The following is a 20,158-nucleotide window of genomic DNA, read 5'->3' as shown; positions in this document are numbered from 1 at the left end:
TTATGCATTATAGATGTATTTTAATTTTCCCCTGATCTCCCTCCCCAATACGATTCTGATTCAGCCAACAAGTCCTATCTCAGTGAGGCCTCAGCACTGTGATCTGGGTTACACGGAGTTGCATCAAGATCTTGGAGTTTCTCTGACGGTGCTTCCACACAGTGCCAAAATCCGTGTTTTAGAACTGAGTCAAAAAATCCCAGGACCTGACAGCAGGTCCATATAGAAATCTGTCAGTCCTGGGTTATGGTCTCCCGCCATCCTCACAGCACTCCTCTGTGGCCAATCAAGATAAACGGTGGAATGGGGGACATTCAGCTGAAGTATTATTTTAAAATTTTCACTCTGTTATGGTCTGGATCATATATATGCACATGCGAATATCTTAATATAAACACTAGCAAATTCGCATGTGCGCAGATAAAATATAGTGCATAATGAAGGGAATTTAAATGTGTGCTGGGACAGTCTATAATGGGGAGGGGGAAGGAAAGCATGTGTTTTGCCTAATTGCAGGGATATAAGGTCATGCAAAGATGCACTTTTCCAGGCTGAATCAGGTTATAAGCACCTCTTTTTAACATGTATTTTTTTACTTCTTCACTTGATCCCTCCTACACTAAATGATGTTTAGCCACCCCCTCTTTTAACAGAGTTACTTCTGGGTTTTACAGCATGTGTAGAAGGGCACAGAGAGGCAGGAAAAGGAATAACACAATACCATGGATAGCTCTAAGACACCATTGAGAGCTTTAAGTGATGCTAATTTCTATGGCTCAATCTACAATGGAAATGCAAGAAATGTTGTGGCATCCTTTAATCTCCCTCCACTATTAAGAGCCTTTGGGGCTTTATTGGTTTTTACTTCATCACTGTGATTTTTGTTTATACTAGTTTTTCAAGCTGCCATGAGATGACTTTTCCTTTAAAGGTGAAACACAAATATCTTCAATTAAATCAATTAGTGTTTTAGAACTTTTACAATTAGTTATAACCTTTCATTAACTGTTTGAAAGTAAATTAAGCTATTGATTGTCAGTATAACATTTCAAGGTAGAAAAGAAACACAAGTAGACAAGCACAAGCTTTGATATGTCAAATGCAACCATCCAAGATACTTTGCACCTATTTTCAAGAGTGATTATAGTGCAGACAAAATTGTTTTAAACATACATTATATATGCAAGTCACTCTACCTGGCACAAGGTCCAGATTTGGTGATGTTGTAGATATTTTTGAAATTGTACAAACTGAGGACATCATCATTTAATGTAGCAAGCTCCAAGCATTCAGAAACATCCTAAATTTCTCAGTCAAATCCTGGCTAAAATGATGACTAAAATAAGGCAACACCACTTCCAGCCACAGTTTTGCCTGGGTTAAATATGAAGAAGTATGTATAATAAACTTATTATAGTAGTAACCCTGGGTGCACTCTAATAGTAGTAATCCTGAGTGCATCTACACTGTAGAATTAATACTGTTTGACACCACTTTAATTTCCATGGCTCAATGTTATGGAATCATGGAATGAAGTTTTGCAAGGTCTTTAACCTTCTTAGTCAAAGACTACTGGAGCCCCTCTAAACTATAATTCCCAGGATTCCAAAGCACTGAGGCATGGCTGTTACAGTGGTATCCAACTGCTTTATTTCTGCAGTGTAGATGTAGCCCCTGGTTGGAATTTCCCTTGCCCAGGTAGAGGTGGGCATGCTTGAGCTGTTTTATCGTTTTATTGAGTTCTCCCAAGTATATTCAAGCATACAACCAGTGGTTATTTTTCTCAGATCCATAATGTAAATACTTTTTATTTTAACTTACTTTATGCCTTTAAACCTCCTATTAATTAAAACAGAAGATTTCCTTTTCTTTTTTCACTTACCCCATTAACCATCAGGAGGAGAAGTCCATTGTCGGTTGGTGTTCGAACTTCTATATCAAAACGTGTCACTAGGCCAAACTTTCCTCTTCTCTCAATGTTCCTCACCAAAGCATAGCCAGAGCCATCAAAAAAATAGTTTACAGCTCGGCTTTGTGTAAAGGCCAGCTTATCCCTATCAGGAAGAAAAGATATAAAGAAAAATCTGAATGCTAAACTCAGAAGGCAAACTTGCTTTGTGCTGTAGAAATAACTAAACAAGTAACACTGCAAGGGATGATAATAAATTGAGGCATTTGGCTTGAAAACACACAGTTATTTATTATGTCTACCATTGAATTAGTTGTTGAGTCGTGACTCAACACAGAGCTAAATGCCATTGTTGAAGGCTTCCATGGCGGAATCACTGGGTTGCTGTGAGTTTTCCGGGCTGTATGGTTTTGAGAGTGCCTTGGACTGCGAGAAGATCCAACCAGTCCATCCTCCAGGAAATAATGCCCGGCTGCTCACTGGAGGGAAGGATACTAGAGACAAAGTTGAAGTACTTTGGCCACATCATGAGGAGACAGGAAAGCCTAGAGAAGACAATTATGCTGGGGAAAGTAGAAGGAAAAAGGAAGAGGGGCCGACCAAGGGCAAGATGGATGGATGGCATCCTTGAAGTGACTGGACTGACCTTGAAGGAGCTGGGGGTGGTGACGGCCGACAGGAAGCTCTGGCGTGGGCTGGTCCATGAGGTCACGAAGAGTCGGAGATGACTGAACGAATGAACAACAATATGGCTTTATGTTCCAGAAGCATTCTCTCCTGATGTTTCACCCACATCTGTGGCAGGCATCCTCAGAGGATGTGGACGAAACGTCAGGAGATAATGCTTATGGAATATGGTCATACAGCAACCGAGTAAATGCCATTAATTAAGTGGCTTTACTCTAGCCAGGACTAAAAGTAGGATCTAAGCCACTGGTGCATACTTAAGATGTCAACATCTATAGTATTTAGCGAAAGAGGTTTACACAAATTTTGTTCTATTAATTTTTGTGCAAATGCTGTTGAATTTCTTCCATATTTATGTCTTCATTCCTGTGCTTTTTCCCTGACTGGCTTGGGGAGGTGGAAACAGGCAAAATAACTCTCTTGAATGATCAACTTGGTGCCTGCAGAAGAAGCCATGAAGCAGCCACAAGAAGGGAATTTTTACAAAGATACTAGTTATATTTCAGTAGTAGACTGCTAGTGTTTTCTTGCAGAATGTTCTATATTTCATCTTCATCTACAGATAGGGATCCTTATTTGATACACTAGATAAATATTGCATCTCAGTGAAAAGACAGTATAAGTTAGATAGAGCAATTTTATTATCCAATATTGGACAGCATGTGAAAAGAATGCATGCATTTTCTGTAAGGCTATGGTGCAGTACGCTGTTTTGGATTTATTTGTATGTATTAGGCCCCTTCCACACAGCTGGATAAAATCCCACATTATCTGCTGTGAACTAGGATATATGGCAGTGTAGACTTAGATATTCCAGTTAAAAGTAGATATTCTGGCTTGATAGTCTGGGTTAAATGGCTGTGTGGAAGGGCCCTTAGTTAAACTATCTTTTTGTATACATTTTGGTTAAAATTATTACTAACAGCTTCAATAATAAAAAAGTTGCATATTTTAACACTTATAAATAAATGCGTACATGCATATCCTTGTCATGTTGTCCATGTGCAACCCCCCAACCCAATAGATACACTCTTATTAGAAGGAGAATAATAAATTTACAGAAGTGAAATAAAATCATATGCCTTTCAACCATGCTATGCTATGTCAAATGCAACCACCCAAATTACTTTGCATCTATTTTCAGGAGTGATTATAGTGCAGACAAAAGTGTTTTAACCATACATTATATGTGCAGGTCACTCTACCTGGCACAAGGTACAGATTTGGTGATGTTGTAGATATTTTTGAAATTGTACAAACTGAGGACGTCATCATTTAATGTAGCAAGCTCCAAGCATCCAGAAAAACCAGGCAGGTCCAAGCTTGGTGGGAGCTGCAAACAAAAGGAACAAAAAAAAAAAAACTATTAAAATCAATAAAATAAGAATTAGAGTCAAAGTCTGAATGTTAGATGTATCTGTACTAGAGTATTGTGCTAACTTGCCTTTGATGATACTGTCTTTGGCTATGATATCAGTGATTCTCTCATAGGTGCAAACCATTGTGATTTTCCTTTCAATTTCTGATAATTTCTTTATCACTTGCAAACTACCTTGAGGCCCTCTCAATACTCTATGGCTACTCTATTCCAGCATATGTCCTTTTCTTAATTTCTTTTTATTATTCTTGTCTTCTTTCTCACATGCTTGTTGTGGGTTTGGTGTCTACTTTTATAATTTCTCCAGGCTCCTATCATTGGAAGAGTTTTCTTCTTTATCAAGCAGTTTTCACTTTCTTTGAATCTCTGTTCAAAATATCTTTCTTCCACACAGCTTTTTGTTCCAGTTCACTTCCAACTTGATTCTTACTTTATCAACCATAATTATTCTTGCTATGGGCCCTTCCGGACGGGAGGTAAAATGCAGGCCCTGTCGGACCTTTCCTAGAGGCATCCAAACGATGCCTCCAGTAAAAAACAATTAATTTGGGACAAAGCAGGTAAACCCTGTTTTGTGCCAAATTAATTTGATACTCTAAATTAATTTGATAGCATATCTAATGGCATAAGGGGCTTGTGGAGACTCACCCACAGGAAGTATCATTACTTCCCATCTCGCTTTTTCGGGCCCCATGAGCCCAGAGAAGCAAGAGGGCACCTCCCCCTCCAACCCCCCCAAAAGCCCTTTAAAAAAAGTTAAAACTTATCAGGCTGCAATTACTCCTCTTCAGCAGGCCTCCTGGTGCATAGAAATGATGCACCAGGAGGCAGGGAACAGGATCGCTCATGAAGTGGGGACTGACCCAGGAGTCAGTCCCCAGTTCCCATCTTGCTTCTTCAGGCCCCATGAGCCCAGAGAAGCAAGAGGGCACCTCCCGCTCCAACCCCCCCCCCCAAGCCCTTTAAAAAAGTTAAAACTTACCAGGGTGCAATTACTCCTCTCCGGCAGGCCTCCTGGTGCATAGAAATGATGCACCAGGAGGTAGGGAACAGGATCGCGGATCGCTCATGCCCCCCCTCACCTCTTGGTGTGTCATTTCTATGTGCCAGGAGGCCTGCCTGAGAGGAGTAATGGCAGCTGGTAAGGTTTTACTTATTTTAAGGGCTTTGGGTGGGGGGGTTGAGTGGCATTTATGCCACTCAACCAGGAGAGTTGAGAGTTGAGTGGCATTTTTTGGCGGGTGTGGGGACAAAAACCGCTTTGGTGTGGTTTTTCCTCATGTCTGAAAGCACCCTGTTCCTTGTTATGACATGTTGGTCAACTTATCTTGTTATGTTAGTACAAGGTCCACTGCACTCAGTGGTTTTGCCGTTCTAGAGTTAGCATAAGGGTAGTATTCAATTCCATTTTGTAAAGTGCACAATTGCTTACATAAGCATATAACACTATTGAACTGTGCAAACAGGAATTCCCACTTTGCTAGCATCAAGCTGGAACTGAGTCTCAGACTCCTACATCAGTCTCATAGACAGCATCACATATAGAGCTGTACTAAATGAAGTCCAAAGGCATGCTTCTCTTTGCTCCTATCCAATGTAGGATTAATATTACAGTGGATAGCAGAATTCATTGCCTACTCATTGAATTCAATGTGATTTGAATTCAGGGGTAAGGTTTTACCATCACCCAAACCTCTTGCAATGAATTTTATCAATGTAACCTCGTTTTGTATCTGATTGCTGCAAACTAGAGCCAACTTAAGCTAGTTTTATGGCTTTTCTTAAAAAAAAAGTTTAAATCAGACTGAGATTTGCCATGTATGGAACAATTACTTTTCTTACCTGAAAATCTGGGGGCACTCCTCCAACATAGAAAACTGCATTTTTGGGTTCTAGATCCAACAGTGAGTCATCACCAGGAACCTCTCCTTTTTTGATGAATTTTTCTTCAGCTGTGCTGCTGAGACTTGGTACAGTGAGAAAAACTTTGCCATGTTTCCCAATTCTGTTGAAGAATGGCAGTACAAAAAAAGAAAAAGAAACAATAAAGAAACCACCAGTCATATCTTGGGTGAATTATCAAATGTGAAACAGTAGCTAAACCATTTCCAAGAAAAAAAAATTATACACTATACAGTAAAAAATGAAAACAGTGAGTAATTCTGCTTTTTCAAGGAAGGGAATACTGATTATCCTTTATCTTTTTAGTTCTTCTGAAATACAGAGCCATTTCTCAAAGGTAGAAAACAATTTCAGAATAGCCCAAAGTAACCTTTCTTTAGAATTGTTTATATTGTAAGCTTTAGGTGAGCTCCATCTCATCTCCAGGGTGTTTGTGCATTCAACAGTCAAGTAAGGATTTTGTAGACAAGGTAATCCTGCATTAATAAATGAACTGAGAAATTCTGAATCTGGATTATGTGAGGAATTTGTTTTGACTTGGATCAAGTATTTGGATTAGACCAGGCCTGGACTGACAGAGCTGGAATTGGAGATAAAGGCTAAATGAAAAAAACTATGGAGCCTGATTTAAAAAGAATTCTTCTCTTGCAAGTTGGATATTTCTGGAGTTTGGAAAACTTGCCTTTTCCAAAGTCTGCACGACTCACGTTATCCCCAATTGGCTAGGGATTCTAGAAGCTGTAACTTTCCTAAGAATGTATACATATATTTGTTGTGCAGATTCAAGTCTTTAAAAAATAAAACTTCTGGCAACCCTAAATTTGTTCAGAGAGCTTTGCCTTTACTTTCCTTTAAGGTTGAGAAAGTGACTTGCTCAAGGTCACCCAGTGGGCTTCCATGGCTCAGTAGGGATTCAAACCCTGGTCTCCTGGTGATCTAGTCTAATGCTCAAACCACTAAGGCCACCGGTGGTGCAGTGGGTTAAACCCCTGTGCTGGCAGGACTGCAGACCAAGAGGTCGCAAGTTCGAATCCAGGGAGACATGCGGGGACATGAGAGAAGCCTCCCACAAGGATAGTAACACATCAAAACATCTGGGCGTCCCCTGGGCAATGTCCTTGCAGATGGCCAATTCTCTCACACCAGAAGCGACTTGCAGTTTTTCAAGTTGGTCCTGACATGACAACCCCCCCCCCCCCCACTAAACTATGCTGGTTTGAAGACACCCTTTCTGCAGTCAGGGAATGCTTTAACCACAGGACATACTGGATGATTCTAGGGCAGGGGTCCTCAAACTTTTTAAACAGAGGGCCAGGTCACAATCCCTCAAACTGTTGGAGGGCCGGATTATAATTTGAAAAAAATATGAATGAATACATATGCACAGTGCACATATCTTATTTGTAGTGCAAAAAACACTTTAAAACAATACAATAATTAAAATGAAGAACAATTTTAACAAATATAAATTTATTAGTATTTTAGTGGGAAGTGTGGGTCTGCTTTTGGCTGATGAAATAGGATTGTTGTTGCTGTTGTTGTGTGCTTTCAAGTCATTTCAGACTTAGGTCGACCCTGAGCGAGGGCCGGGTAAATGACCCTGGAGGGCCATATTCGGCTCTCGGGCCTTAGTTTGAGGATTCCTGTTCTAGGGCATCATATCCCATTGTATGTGGAATCCACACCAGATCCATGAGGGACACTTTGCAGGGCCAATGTAAGCTTCCCTCCCTGGAACTAGGAGCAGCTTTGGGGAATAAGCGGTGAGGTGCTAATTAGGATTAAAATATGGAGAAAAGGGTTAGCTCATGTTCCTTGCACTGAAGGAACCAAAGTTAGAAAAAGCAGGATGATCCCCTCCCATTCGGGAAGGAGCAACACGTATTCTGTCTTTTGGTTTATCTTTTGTAGTGCCTATTTTGGTAGAATGCAGAGGTGAGCTTAAGCCAATGAAAGTAGAGGATTATATAATATGACTAAATATGGGAAACTTGACCTAGGCTGGAATTGTGACCTGAGATGTTTACAGGGAGATATAAAAACCCTCTGAGACATGTTTTGTCTGTGGCGGTGTTCACTTTGAGCTGAGTTACAGCTGATACCGTACGGCTTCACAATTGTGAATAAAGAAATATTTCTCTTTGAACTGTCTGAGACTGTTTTTGGGTGCACCAGGATGAGCTGAGAATGCAGGGCAGTGACGGATGGTCTCAATGGCTATAAATCTGCCACTTCAGCACATTGTGTTCAGATAATGCTGGGACCTTGAATAAGTAAGTTAAATTGTTATATTCATTTTAGGCTATGGTTGGTTTAACTTTGAAAATGTATCCCATAACATGTACACACTGCAGTCCTCACTATGTGTATTTTGAGGGAAAATCAACAGTGGTTGCCATTCTCTTTAAAGGATACTTGCCTGACATTATTCATCTTCTCCCTGAGCATCTCATGATCAGCTTTGAGAAGTAATCTGGTTCAAGGAAACAGACTGAAAACCACTGCTATAGAATAACAGAAAACACTTCCCATCTCTTCTTTTTTGTTTCATGATATGGATTCATGTTTCATGCATTTTCCAACTTTCAGCATAATGGTGATCAGGAAAATGGTTCTATCATATTTAAGCAACAACTGACACTGATAATAATGAAGCCATGGATGCTGATGATTATTGATAGTGAAAGGTGTCTCTTCTGTTTGTTTAAAAATTATGATTAATACATTTAAACCATCACTTTGCAGTTTTATTTCAACAAATTTACAATATTTCTTATTTCTGAATTATGTTCAATCAACTATTTAGATAAGAAATGTAGCTGATAAAAGTCACATTACCTTTCAATTTTAACAAGACTGAAGTAAGGAGGCCAAGAGCTGACTGGTTTGGAGTCTAGTGGTATCTCCACATCGCCACTGCCCAAATTATAAATGTAAACCAGGTTGTCAGTCTTAATTGCAAGACCAAGATAATTTTTTGTCTAGAGAAGGAACAAATCATATGGTGATCACATTTGGTTCCAAGATACAGGAGAAACAATTAATGCTGTCTGAACAGTTAGTCATAATAATACAGAAGCTGCCTTGATTACTGAAAGAAAATGCAAGAGAAAGAGACATAGACAGGACTCAATCTTGAAAAGGAAGGAGGAACCAAAAAAGGCCAACCACTTCTGCCTGTCTACAGCTGAAGATATTCCAGCCACCAGTATTTTGAAATGGGCTACTGTTTATCCTACGTATAACCTTATTATGAATATTTCCTTTGGAGGGAAGGCTGTCAAGAATGAAACTCATTCCCAGGCATTCTGATCACTATAATAGTCTGCTGATTAATTGCTTCCATTTAAGACCTCTATAATAGGCCTCAAGTGGTTGAGAAGTACACTTATTTGTAGATCTGCCAAATTTAATCAATTAGGTAGCTTGATGAGTCCATTAAAATATTGAATTAGCCAAAAGTGGTGGTTCCAAGTAATTGGGCAGCATATTTTTAATCCTATTTTCAAATAACATGTATTAGATACTCTAGAAAGCTGGCATCATCATAGCATTCCTTCTTTTCTCTCTCAACTTTAATGTGGACTGCATATTGTGACTATCCTTCCAAAATTGATTCTAGTGCTTGAAAAATATGTGTGTTTCTGTCTTGCCCTTTTCAAGTTCTTTTTAAAAGAGCATTTGTCTTTGGCCCCTTCCACACAGCTGTATAAAATCCATATTGAGCTGGATTATATGGCAGTGTGGACTCGGATAATCCAGTTAAAATCAAGTATCATGGATTATCTGACTGTGTGGAGGGGCCCATACATTCCATGTGAGTCTGCAGTATTAGTCTCTCAATATTTGAAACAGTTCCAGTTTCTGCAGCTCCTTTTCAGATAATGTCAAAGTGCATATAATGATCCAGTCAACATATCACCTTTAGAAAGGTTACATTTGAAAAGTAATTACTGAAAATGTGGTTTATTTATTTATTTACTACATTTATATAGCACGTTTCTCCCCCTAAGGGAACTCAGATGAAAAGAATAGTTTAGTTTGGAATTTAATTGTTTGTATTCTATTTCAAGGTTCGGAAAGAAAGAGTATTTTCTGAAACACTTCACAATCAATAAAATCACAAAAAGTTGAGACTGTACCACTACGGTACCCTTCCCCTTTATGCTATAATGAAATATGTGCCATCATTCCTGTGACAGTTTCTAAGTTTTAGTGTTTGGAGGATGAATGCAAGTGTAAAGACAAATATGTGACATCCAAGAATGAACTTTCATGGTAAGGACCAACCTCTTATTCTCTGGATGGCATGGGATGTGCTCAACTGCTAGATGATGGTATCTGCGATAAATCTATCTCACTGACTGCAATACAGTCCAATCAAAGGTTGCCTGTGTTGATTTATATTTATTAATCTTAATATATCTTGCAGACATTGATAGTTTCTTCTACCTAGGTGCATTCCAAACATCTTCTAAAGATGCTGACGCCACATGTGCTGTGTTCATTGTCATGGAACGTGCTCCATATGACCATACATTCTTTGGTCTAGAAATGTTTGCATGATCACAGTGTGGGAACTACATGTTTTAATCCAACATGCCACTATCAGCTTTATTTCCGTATTCTGTAGAGATAACCATGACCAAGAAAACCACCATAAAGGTGAGTAACCTTAGTGATGCCTTCTTTATTGGTTCAAAGGGTGCAGTAATTATTTACAAAAAAGGGTGCACATTAAATATTAAATTTAGGCCCCTTGATGGTAACCTATGTATAGTTGACTGTGCTAACAAAGTGGTACCTCTTTAAAATCTCTTAACATATTGGTGAGGGCAGTACGCATTTCCCCTCATGATTTTAAGTAAACCTAGTGCTTGAGTTTCTCATATACTTTCTTATTTCTCGATGCTTCTCAATTTTGATCTAATGCTAAGGTGAGTAATATCCCTCCCCCTTTTTTGCAATCACTTATGTTAGTCGATTAGAAACATTTTTTGTCTGTCTCATCCTCAGAAGAATTCTTGTCTTCACTGTCACTTGTTCCACTTTGTGATATAGATGGCTCTCCACCTTTGTGGGTTTAACTTTTGAGGATCTGATTACTTGTGGATTTGATTAAAGTGCTCAAGGTCCACCAGCATGATTCTATGGTCAATTTCCAGTGGTAGAGGACCTCAAGATTCCTAGAGAGGTGCTCCATCAGGCATAGATAGATAGAGAGATAGATATTTTCCTGGTTTCCCACCTTCACAGGAGTCCTGCATCCCTAACACTCTGTGAAAGTGGCTTACTGTATTTTCTGTATTCCTGTATCTTATTTTAATTCTGGTTCTGAATCTGAATGACCGTTTTCCAAATGTCTAGATTGATAAGAGCATCTCCTTACTCTAAACTGTTTCTCAACCCCCCCCCCCCTTTCTCGTTTTCAGGCATACCTTTTCTTTTAGGTTGTCCTTTCCATGGTGAAACTACTTTTTCTGTGTCCTCACATAAAATTTCCTATTAATCAGTTATTTGTTGAAAATCATATATAATTAAATCCATTGTTCCGGGGAAATCATTAGTTGGAGAACTTATTTTGAGGAAATCATTCTTTGAAGTAGAGTCATTAGATTGATTTGATTAAGGTAGTTCATTAAATTTGTATCCATTAAATGCATTGTACTGCTGCCTGAAGCTTGAAAGGTACTAATTTGCATCATAATTTGGATTGCTAAACAAGTACTTAATTTCTTTATTGCCTCTCTGCTCTTCGAATTAGCTGATTCATATTGATACTCTGATGCTGTCATTTGGTTTGGGTTGTTGTAATGTGATCCAGAGACTTCTGGCAAGGTACTGTTGCCAATATTGCTTTTTAAATTGCTGCAATTCAAGGCTGTTTTTCTAAAGCACTGGCAGTTCTGTTTTTCTCCATATATATACACTGACAGCTCACTCATCAATAATTTCCTGAGGCTGTACAGTGGTTGGCTTTGCCTGTGCTGCTTGCCTAGTCCTTGAACATGAGTCAATTAGACCCTCTGTCTTAGAACTTGCAAATTAAGTATACCAACCCAAAGCAACGTTGTGAATTTTCTTTGCTGTCTAGCTCTGGCAAACTGATTCTACACATCTCAGTAACTCTGGCTTTTTATTTTAATTGTTATTTTGTGTTTCTTTACATTTTTAATTATCTCTTCTTCTTGTAGGTGATCTTTTAAAAAGATTTCTTTTTCAGCGACTAATGTGCTGTGGGAAACCCCTCAGGGGCTGGATTTACACTGCCAAATGACGCAATTTGAACTGCATGCTATGGTCAGTGTAGACCTATATAATGCAGTTTGAATTGCTTTGAACCGAATTATATGGGTCTACACTGACCGTATAATGCAGTTCAAATTGCATTATTTGGCAGTGTAGATTCAGTGTTGATCCAACTAGCAGAAATAAATATTCTTTTCAATTCTCAAAGTCATTTTAGAGGCTTGCTGGGCAGTGGCCATCTGAAAAGGTCCCATCCAGACAGGGCTCATAACCCAGGAGCTCCTGCAGTTTTACTGGAGGTGTCCAAACGGCAAAAATTGAATTAATTTGTTACTTGCTTTGTCCCAAATTAATTTGATACCTGGTAAGACCCAGATCTTTGATAATTTCTGGGTCTTTCCAGGTATGGACACAGTGTAGATTGGGCCCAGGAACCATGTTACACAATTCCTGGGCCCAATTTACGCAGCCCTCTCAGGCTTTTCTGGCTGCATTAGCCTGGAAAACTCAGAGGGTCACAACCCCCCCCCCCAAAAAAGGCCTTAAAAATGAAAAGAACTTTCCTGGCTACCACAGTCCTCCTGACATACAGAAATCACGCGCTAAGAGGGAGGAGGAGGAGGAGGAGGAAAATCACTCCTCGCCCCCTGTCACCTGGCGTGTCATTTTTATGCACCAGGAGGACTCTGGCAGGACCTTAATAGGTATGTTCTTTTTATTTTTAAGGCCTTTGAGGTGGGTTAGGTGTCTCGATGCCCTTCCAAAAAGTGTGTTGACTTAAATGTGTGCCTAAGTGGGTTCCTAAATCCACTTCGGTGTGCATTTAAGTGTTGTCTGGAAGCAACCTCAGTCAATGTATCCTGAAGGCAAAACAACTTTACTTTTCTCACTTTCACTATTGCCTTTCCCTTTTTCTGAACCTCCTCCATTAACTCCTACTTCTGGAAGCTATTAAATGTGTGAGTGAAAAGAGAACATGTCTGGCTGGTAAAGCAGAAAAATTAAAAACTGTCAGAGAAAGATGAAACGATAGCAAAGAACTTTGAACTTTAGAACTCTTACATTGTTGATTGGCATGTGGATTGCCCATGAGTGAGTGGATTGTTCCTCCATGTCATCCAGATAATGCATGATTTCTTAAATCACCATTACTTTAAATAGTATTTTTAATTTTAATGTTTTTAAACTTACATTTTTGCTTCCTAGATAAAGAATGAACTGATCCCGAGGTGCTGCCTGCTCTGGATTGTCCTTGTGAAGCATTATGTACAAAGACAAAGAAGTAAAAGCTTTTATGTCTTCTGCAGTTGTTGGGGGATTGACTTCAACAGCTGACTGACCTTCAAATGACATTGAAACCTGAACCTGGAGGTTGAAATACATAAAGGGAGAAGTTTATCTTTAGAGGTGTAGATTAGGAAGGTTTTTTTCTTGTAAAATTCCCTAGGAACAACTTCACTTATACAGCATCATAATACATAGCAACTGGTTTGTGTTGACTTGGTGGGTCATACACTTATGGAAAAAAAAGATGATTAAAAATAAGCTAAACACAAAATGTACTCACAAATTTGAATGTGCTATCTGCAACAAGGGCAGTAAAAGCATTTGGTAATTAATACATTAGGGAATTTGATAAAATATAACCATATATTCTATCTGATGTCCTCAACACTATGACATGTACAAGAGTAGAAAAAAGCCCTGTACGTACTCCAAAGCCAGCACTAGATGTCTTCAAAATGCACAACTATTTCTGGCAAGGATCTGGCCTCTTGCCCCTTAATCTGAATTTGCTCCACAGTAAGCAAAGTTGAGGGATACACAGGTGTTTGCATGAAACCCGAGTGTCCTTAAGGTTTGTGCCCATGTGAACAGCTGGATCAAATTTTATTTGGCCCAATCTATTGTCTACATGCACACTGCTGCTATCACCCTTCTCCTGTGCTGATCAGTGCAGGGAAGGGGATGGGTCATCCTTGTATTGCTGCCACCATTCCTTACTGGCCAGGGAGCTTTCTGTTATAGGTTTACCATCACGGTTGGGTCTGTTGAGGTCAGAATGGGGAAACTAGCCATGTGATCAACACAGGCACCCTATTATACCTCAGCAGACACGACTGCGATGGCCACTCTCACAGGGAGCTCCTTGGGTAGTGAGGAATGGTGGCAACAAGAACACAAGGGGACAGGCCAGTAGGGAAGATGCAGGCTCAGTCCAGCTGGACCATTTGGACAACAAAGTGATGTCACAAAGAATTCAATCCAGTATATGTGGCCACCATTACGATCAGTCTGGGGCAAATCTGGGGCATAGAGCTCTGGCCCAGCCCTTGATTAAGTGGCTAATGTAGACACAGCCTATGTCCTCTTCTTTTCAAGAAAGGTATAGTTGTATTGGGTATTGAGTGATATATTCCATGTATTTGGAGTTAAGAAATTCCATAGCGAGATGTGTTAATATAATGTTACAGCTATTGAGCATTCACACTGTTAGCTGTAGCTTCAGTGTTTACTACAGCTAATGTTCAGAGTTCAAAATGTATAATTTAACACAGACCACCAGGGACTCAAGATAAAGTCATCAATGTTTTTCCTCCACCACTTTTACCTTGTTTGCTACACTCCTTGTCTGTGCAATCAGCTCTCTGATCCTCTGGATGCTGGCTGAGACATTGTTGGCTGGCTGTTTCTGTTCTACAGTACGCAGCTTATCGAGCAACTGAGGGACAACTTCTGTGAGGCGCTTCACTAGTGGTGAAAACATATACAATCAATTGAAACACACAGCCCAGGTAACTCAAAGAACATGAACACTCAATACATATTCAAACAACCACTACATATTTAATCACCATAATTTAAAAAGGTTTGTGATAGGCCTCTGAGGAGACATAGATTTAATTGGTGAATTAAATTCAGACAGTGTATCCAGCTGTTGAATCTTTTCCAGCAGGTCATTCCACAAATTAGGGCTACCTATAATGAATGTGTTACTTCAAAGGAGTAGAGAAAAGATAGCTGCATCATTAATGCGTTGCTTTTAAAAATTAACACAAGTTTTCAATCACTTTACTGAAATCATTTCAGTTATAGAGCCATCGTGATATAATGGTTTGAGTATGAAACTAGAACTCCAGGCAGACAAGGATTTCAATCTCCACTTGAAACCTATTTATTACCTTGAGCAAATTGCATTTTCTCAGCCTGAAAGGCTGGTAATGGCAAACATCATCTGAACAAAAAAACCCTGTGATAAGTTTGCCATAAGTCAGAAATGATTTGAAAGCACAAAACAACACATCTCACTTTCAAAGACCTTGACTACACCTAAAAATAGTGTTATGCAATTATGTGTGTGTATATATATATATATTCAAAAACTTTCCCATTGTAGTTTACGATTTATATTTATAGTTGTTGTTCTAAGACCTCAGTGTCTACACTGCCATATAATCCAGATTATCAAAACAAATAATCTACATGATTGGCTTTGAACTGGATTATAAGACTCTATACTGCCATATAATCCAGTTCAAAGCAGATAATCTGGATTTTATATGGCAGTATAGAGGTGGCCTCAGACAAGTTGTTAGAATCTCATGATTTGCCTCTGATTTCTTAAAGAATCATACGCTGTCCCAGCAAAGTACTAGTGGTTAGTATCTCTTTTACACAATAGAGGGAATTCTGGATGCCCATCAATATACCTGTATCCCTTGTTGTGACAGTGACACGTTCAAAAGCTGCTCTTTCAGGTTTGAAGTTCCTCAGGTCTTGGGACCATTTGGTCAGATTATCGGCCATTGGACCAGTAGTCTGGGTCACTGTGGCAGCAGTATTTAGTGTTTGATTAATAATGAAATTAAGCTGCTCCAAACGTTGTCTTGCATTGTCTAGGAAATAAACAGAATAATGATTCTTAAAAATCAGTAAAAGGAGATTCTTTATACACTCAGTTAGCCTACCACATCCACACATTTAAGGCTTTTCTCCTGTTTCTTTTGGGCTGCCTCCATCATAAGAAATGGTGAACTAGTCTGGATCAGCAGGAGAAAAGGGTACATCTAGTCGTTCCCAAAGAAACACCACTTATTTTGGGGTGTATCTTTCTGCCCTTGAAAATGTACACGCAGTCCATAGTATAGCCTAGGCATGGGCAAATTTGGGCCCTCCAGGTGTTTTGGACTTCAACTCCCACAATTCCCAACAGCCTAGTTTTATACTATTTAAATTATATTTTATTTAAATTGTATTACATATTTATTAGGAGCCCCGGGGGTGCAATGGGTGCTGGCAGGAATGCTGACCAAAAGGCCAGCATTTTGAGTCTGGGGAGTGGGGTGAGCTCCCATCTGTCAGCTCCAGCCTCTCATGCAGGGACAGGAGAGAAACCTCCCACAGGATGATAAAATATCTGGGTGTCCCCTGGACAATGTCCTTGCAGATGGCCAATTCTTTTAAACCCGAAGTGACTTGTAGTTTCTCAAATCGCTCCTCTCTCACACACACAAAACGTATTTATTACAGTACAAGGCATTGAATATTTGCCTTTTTATGTCTGTGAGCTGCCCTGAGTCCCCACAGAGATGGGGCGAGATATAAATAAAGTCTTGTTGTTGTTTTTTTAATCAGCTTCGGCATGCATTTAAGTGTAGTGTGGAAGCGTCCTAAGTTAACAATCACATAGGCTTCCCCGGTCCCTTGGATCTTGTCTGACAATCATGAAAAGGATATGTAATATGAATAGATTAAAATGTTCAGTATTTATATACCTACCTTGCTCTGATGTCTGTATTTTTGCAATGGCTTTCATAAAATGGCCTTTAAGATAATTCTTCCTATCAAGAGTTCCATTAACACGTTGCTCTGTGTCTGCAACAGCTAAATCATCTGTAAAATAGAAGAAATACTTTCATTACTGTGTGAGTCCTAACAAAGATGGCCTCTAGTCTTGATGTTAACACACAGAAAGATTACTCTACTATATATTTAACTAGGCATTACTCTGTTCATTTAGGGCATACTCAATGGCACACAAACTAAACATCTTTCTACTAGAATATTTTTTTTGCAGTGCAATTTTATACAAGTCTATTCTAAAGTAAACACCATTGGAATACATGTATTTGTATATTGTAGCTTAAATTATCTCCTGGGCAACAGTGGGATCTGGATTTTTCCTGATGGGCTTCCTTTCTCTTAAAATGAAAAGGAACAGCTGATAAGACACTTATGATAGCTGACATTATAATTGTAAAACAGTAGAGATGTGGAAAACATTGGGTGGAAAGTAACAATATTTTAGTTTAAATAGTACCAAACTCTGCAAATCTTAAATGTGGCTTGATAATAGGATATCAAATGGAAACTCACTGTGTGACCTTGGGAAAATAACACTCAGCCTCAAAGAAAGGCAAAACCCCTCTGAACAAACTTTGCAAAGAAAATCCTGTAATAAGGTTGCCTACTGGCCTCTGTAAGTTGGAAATGATTTGAAGGCAAAGCAACAGGAGATACACACACACACACACACACACACACACACAAGCTGCTTTGTTGATCTCAGAGAACGATAAGATATAGAATGCATAAAATAATATATGCTTATTAGAACAGTTTCTGCCAGGTTCAAAATATTCCAGAATTTGATCTCCAGAATTTTTGATGATGATAATTAATTCTGTTATGTCAACATCTTTCTTTTTTTATGGTATTCTCTTTCTGCATACCCTGTGTTCCCCAAAATAAGACAGGGTCTTATATTAATTTTTGCTCCAAAAGATGCGTTAGGGCTTATTTCCAGGGGTTGTCTTATTTTTCCAAATTGATCTTTTAATTATCTGTATCTAGGGCTTGTTTTTGAAATATGGCTTATATTTCGAGCATCCTCAAATAAAATTATGTTAGGTCTTTTTGTGGGGTAGGTCTTATTTTGGGGAAAATAGGGCATGTAGTGTAGCACAGCATCTGAACCAAAGGAAAGGATTATATTTACTAGCATATGACGCTCGTTCCTGTTCTATTGCTTGCTTGAGAAGTTTGTTGCTTTCCTCTTTATGGTAAATTATCTGGGTGCCAATTCCAACAACAGCCTATAAATTCATTAGAAAAAAGGAGAGTTAGAAAAAGAATTTACAAAATGAAAATGAAAAATTGAAGAAGGGAGGGAGAAATATGATAAAAAGAAGAACGACAACAAAAGGAAAGAAAAGGGAAAGACCTCAGGAAGATACCTGGAAGTCAAGAATCTTAAATTCAATATCTATTTTTAACAGTTTTCTTTTCTTTTCTTTTTTTCCCTTTCTCTCTTCTTCTTCTATTCCTCCTCTTTCCTCCTCTCTACTATTCCTTCTGTCTCTCTTTGTCTCCACTTCCATTTTTATTATCCTTTTCTCTTTTTTTAGTTTTAATTATAAATTTCAATGAGGACTATTAAAAAAAGAAAAAAAGAAAAAGAATTTACAAAAGTAGTCACTTGAAGATACTCCTAACAAAGCATTTATCACAGGAGCTATTATCTTATTCACAAAATTTTATTGAGGGGAATTCCAGGCAATATTTAATTCCACCTATTACGCTTCCATGTTTTCTACTCCTGCACATATTTTTATTTCTATGAATAAACTGTTAAGGAAGAGAAGTTAGGTGCATAGTGTCTTTTGAACTCTCGACCTGGAAGCACAGCTTGCTGAATCTTATACCTCTTATGAGACAGATCCAGAAGGTCTTTATGTCTGAACAGTTCTTATGTGTAAAAATGATTCCTCGTTACTATTTATGGAGATTGCAGCCAAAACAGATGGCTGGCTCGTATACAGAAATGCAATGGGTTTTGTAACACATAGTCTTTATTTCACATGATACATTTGTTTCACAGAGGAGAATTTGATCCAGTGGAGGTTGAAAGAAGGGGAGAAGAGAAGGAATAGGTGAAGGTACACCAAATACACCTCTAAAATATGATGAGATTCTCCATAATAGAACTGGAGCGTGGCTGATGGAGGGTGGGAGGATGGGAGTAAGGCTTTGCAGACTGTAAAGCAAAAGCAGCCAAAAAGATTAGATTCAATCCATGGTAATTTTTCACATATGGAAACATTATATACATATCTATATATCCATATATCTATATCTATAGCTATATATTGAATAAATACTAGAAAATTATTCCAAATCTCAGAATAACTTGGAACAGTTTGGAGACTGCAGCAGAACTGATTTGGCTTTGGTGCAGTATGTTTGATATATGGCATACTAATGGCATAACAATGAGACATGCCATTCAGATGAGTTTAGGCTGCCTTCTGACATCACAATGGGGATTTACATGATCCGGCATGCATGGAGTAGTTTGTATATCATAAGGAAGTTTCAATATACACATCCCATCAATAGATTGGCAGGAACAGATCAAAGATTGGCTGAGTCTGCCATTCTGTTGCCCAGAGCTGTTAAATAAATGCCTTGATTGTGTCTATAACTTTTGAATAAATCTGGGTTAAAGTGCTCCATAGCTGCTCCAGTGCAGCAAGGGGGCATCCAGGGAGTTCTTTGGCCATCCACATGGTTGCCTGGGCTGAGGGCATATCTAGGTTACCACTGTATTTCTGCCAGCAAGCAGATCCCTCGCAGAGGCTTGATGGTGACATCACATTTTTGGACACATAGCTTGATTCTGTGATGTGACATCACCAGAAATCAAATATCACCAGTACACCTCTCCAGGGAACTGATTTCTGTGTCCATTGGCAGTATGGACAGTGGATTAGGCCAGCTCCAGTCCGATCCAGCTATCCACACCTCAAAAACTCCAGGATCCTATAAAACTCAGCGCTTAGATGCTGCAGGAAGTCCACACAATGCATGACTGAATTTGCAACAGAACCACTGCGTCCAGTCCTTAATGTGGGCCAATGGGACACTAGAAGCTCCAGAGTAAAGCAGTTCTGCTGTAAATCCAACAGTGCATTATGTGGGCTCCCCATAGCAGCTAAGCAGTGAGTCCACTTTATTTTGAGAAACCCAAAGCA

The 20,158-nt window shown here is 39.0% G+C and overlaps 1 protein-coding gene across 1 annotated transcript in view; it reads right to left on the bottom strand.

The window, feature by feature from the left end:
- The window catches only part of LAMA4 (laminin subunit alpha 4), a 106,905-nt gene that overhangs the window by 22,202 nt on the left and 64,545 nt on the right, over window positions 1-20,158 (bottom strand). The window contains exons 15-23 of the mRNA XM_060753191.2: window positions 18,124-18,220; window positions 16,905-17,018; window positions 15,836-16,021; window positions 14,737-14,876; window positions 13,317-13,490; window positions 8,715-8,857; window positions 5,817-5,979; window positions 3,802-3,929; window positions 1,883-2,054 (exon numbers count right to left, since the gene is read on the bottom strand). Of these exons, the coding sequence (XP_060609174.2) occupies window positions 1,883-2,054; window positions 3,802-3,929; window positions 5,817-5,979; window positions 8,715-8,857; window positions 13,317-13,490; window positions 14,737-14,876; window positions 15,836-16,021; window positions 16,905-17,018; window positions 18,124-18,220 (1,317 nt within the window). The remainder of the gene's footprint in view (window positions 1-1,882; window positions 2,055-3,801; window positions 3,930-5,816; window positions 5,980-8,714; window positions 8,858-13,316; window positions 13,491-14,736; window positions 14,877-15,835; window positions 16,022-16,904; window positions 17,019-18,123; window positions 18,221-20,158) is intronic.

This window comes from Anolis sagrei, chromosome 1 (assembly GCF_037176765.1).
Source record: "Anolis sagrei isolate rAnoSag1 chromosome 1, rAnoSag1.mat, whole genome shotgun sequence".
In the NCBI taxonomy this organism is placed as follows: Eukaryota; Metazoa; Chordata; class Lepidosauria; order Squamata; family Dactyloidae; genus Anolis; species Anolis sagrei.
The sequence above is the reverse complement of the archived record's forward strand: the minus strand, read 5'-3'. Positions and strand labels throughout refer to the sequence as shown.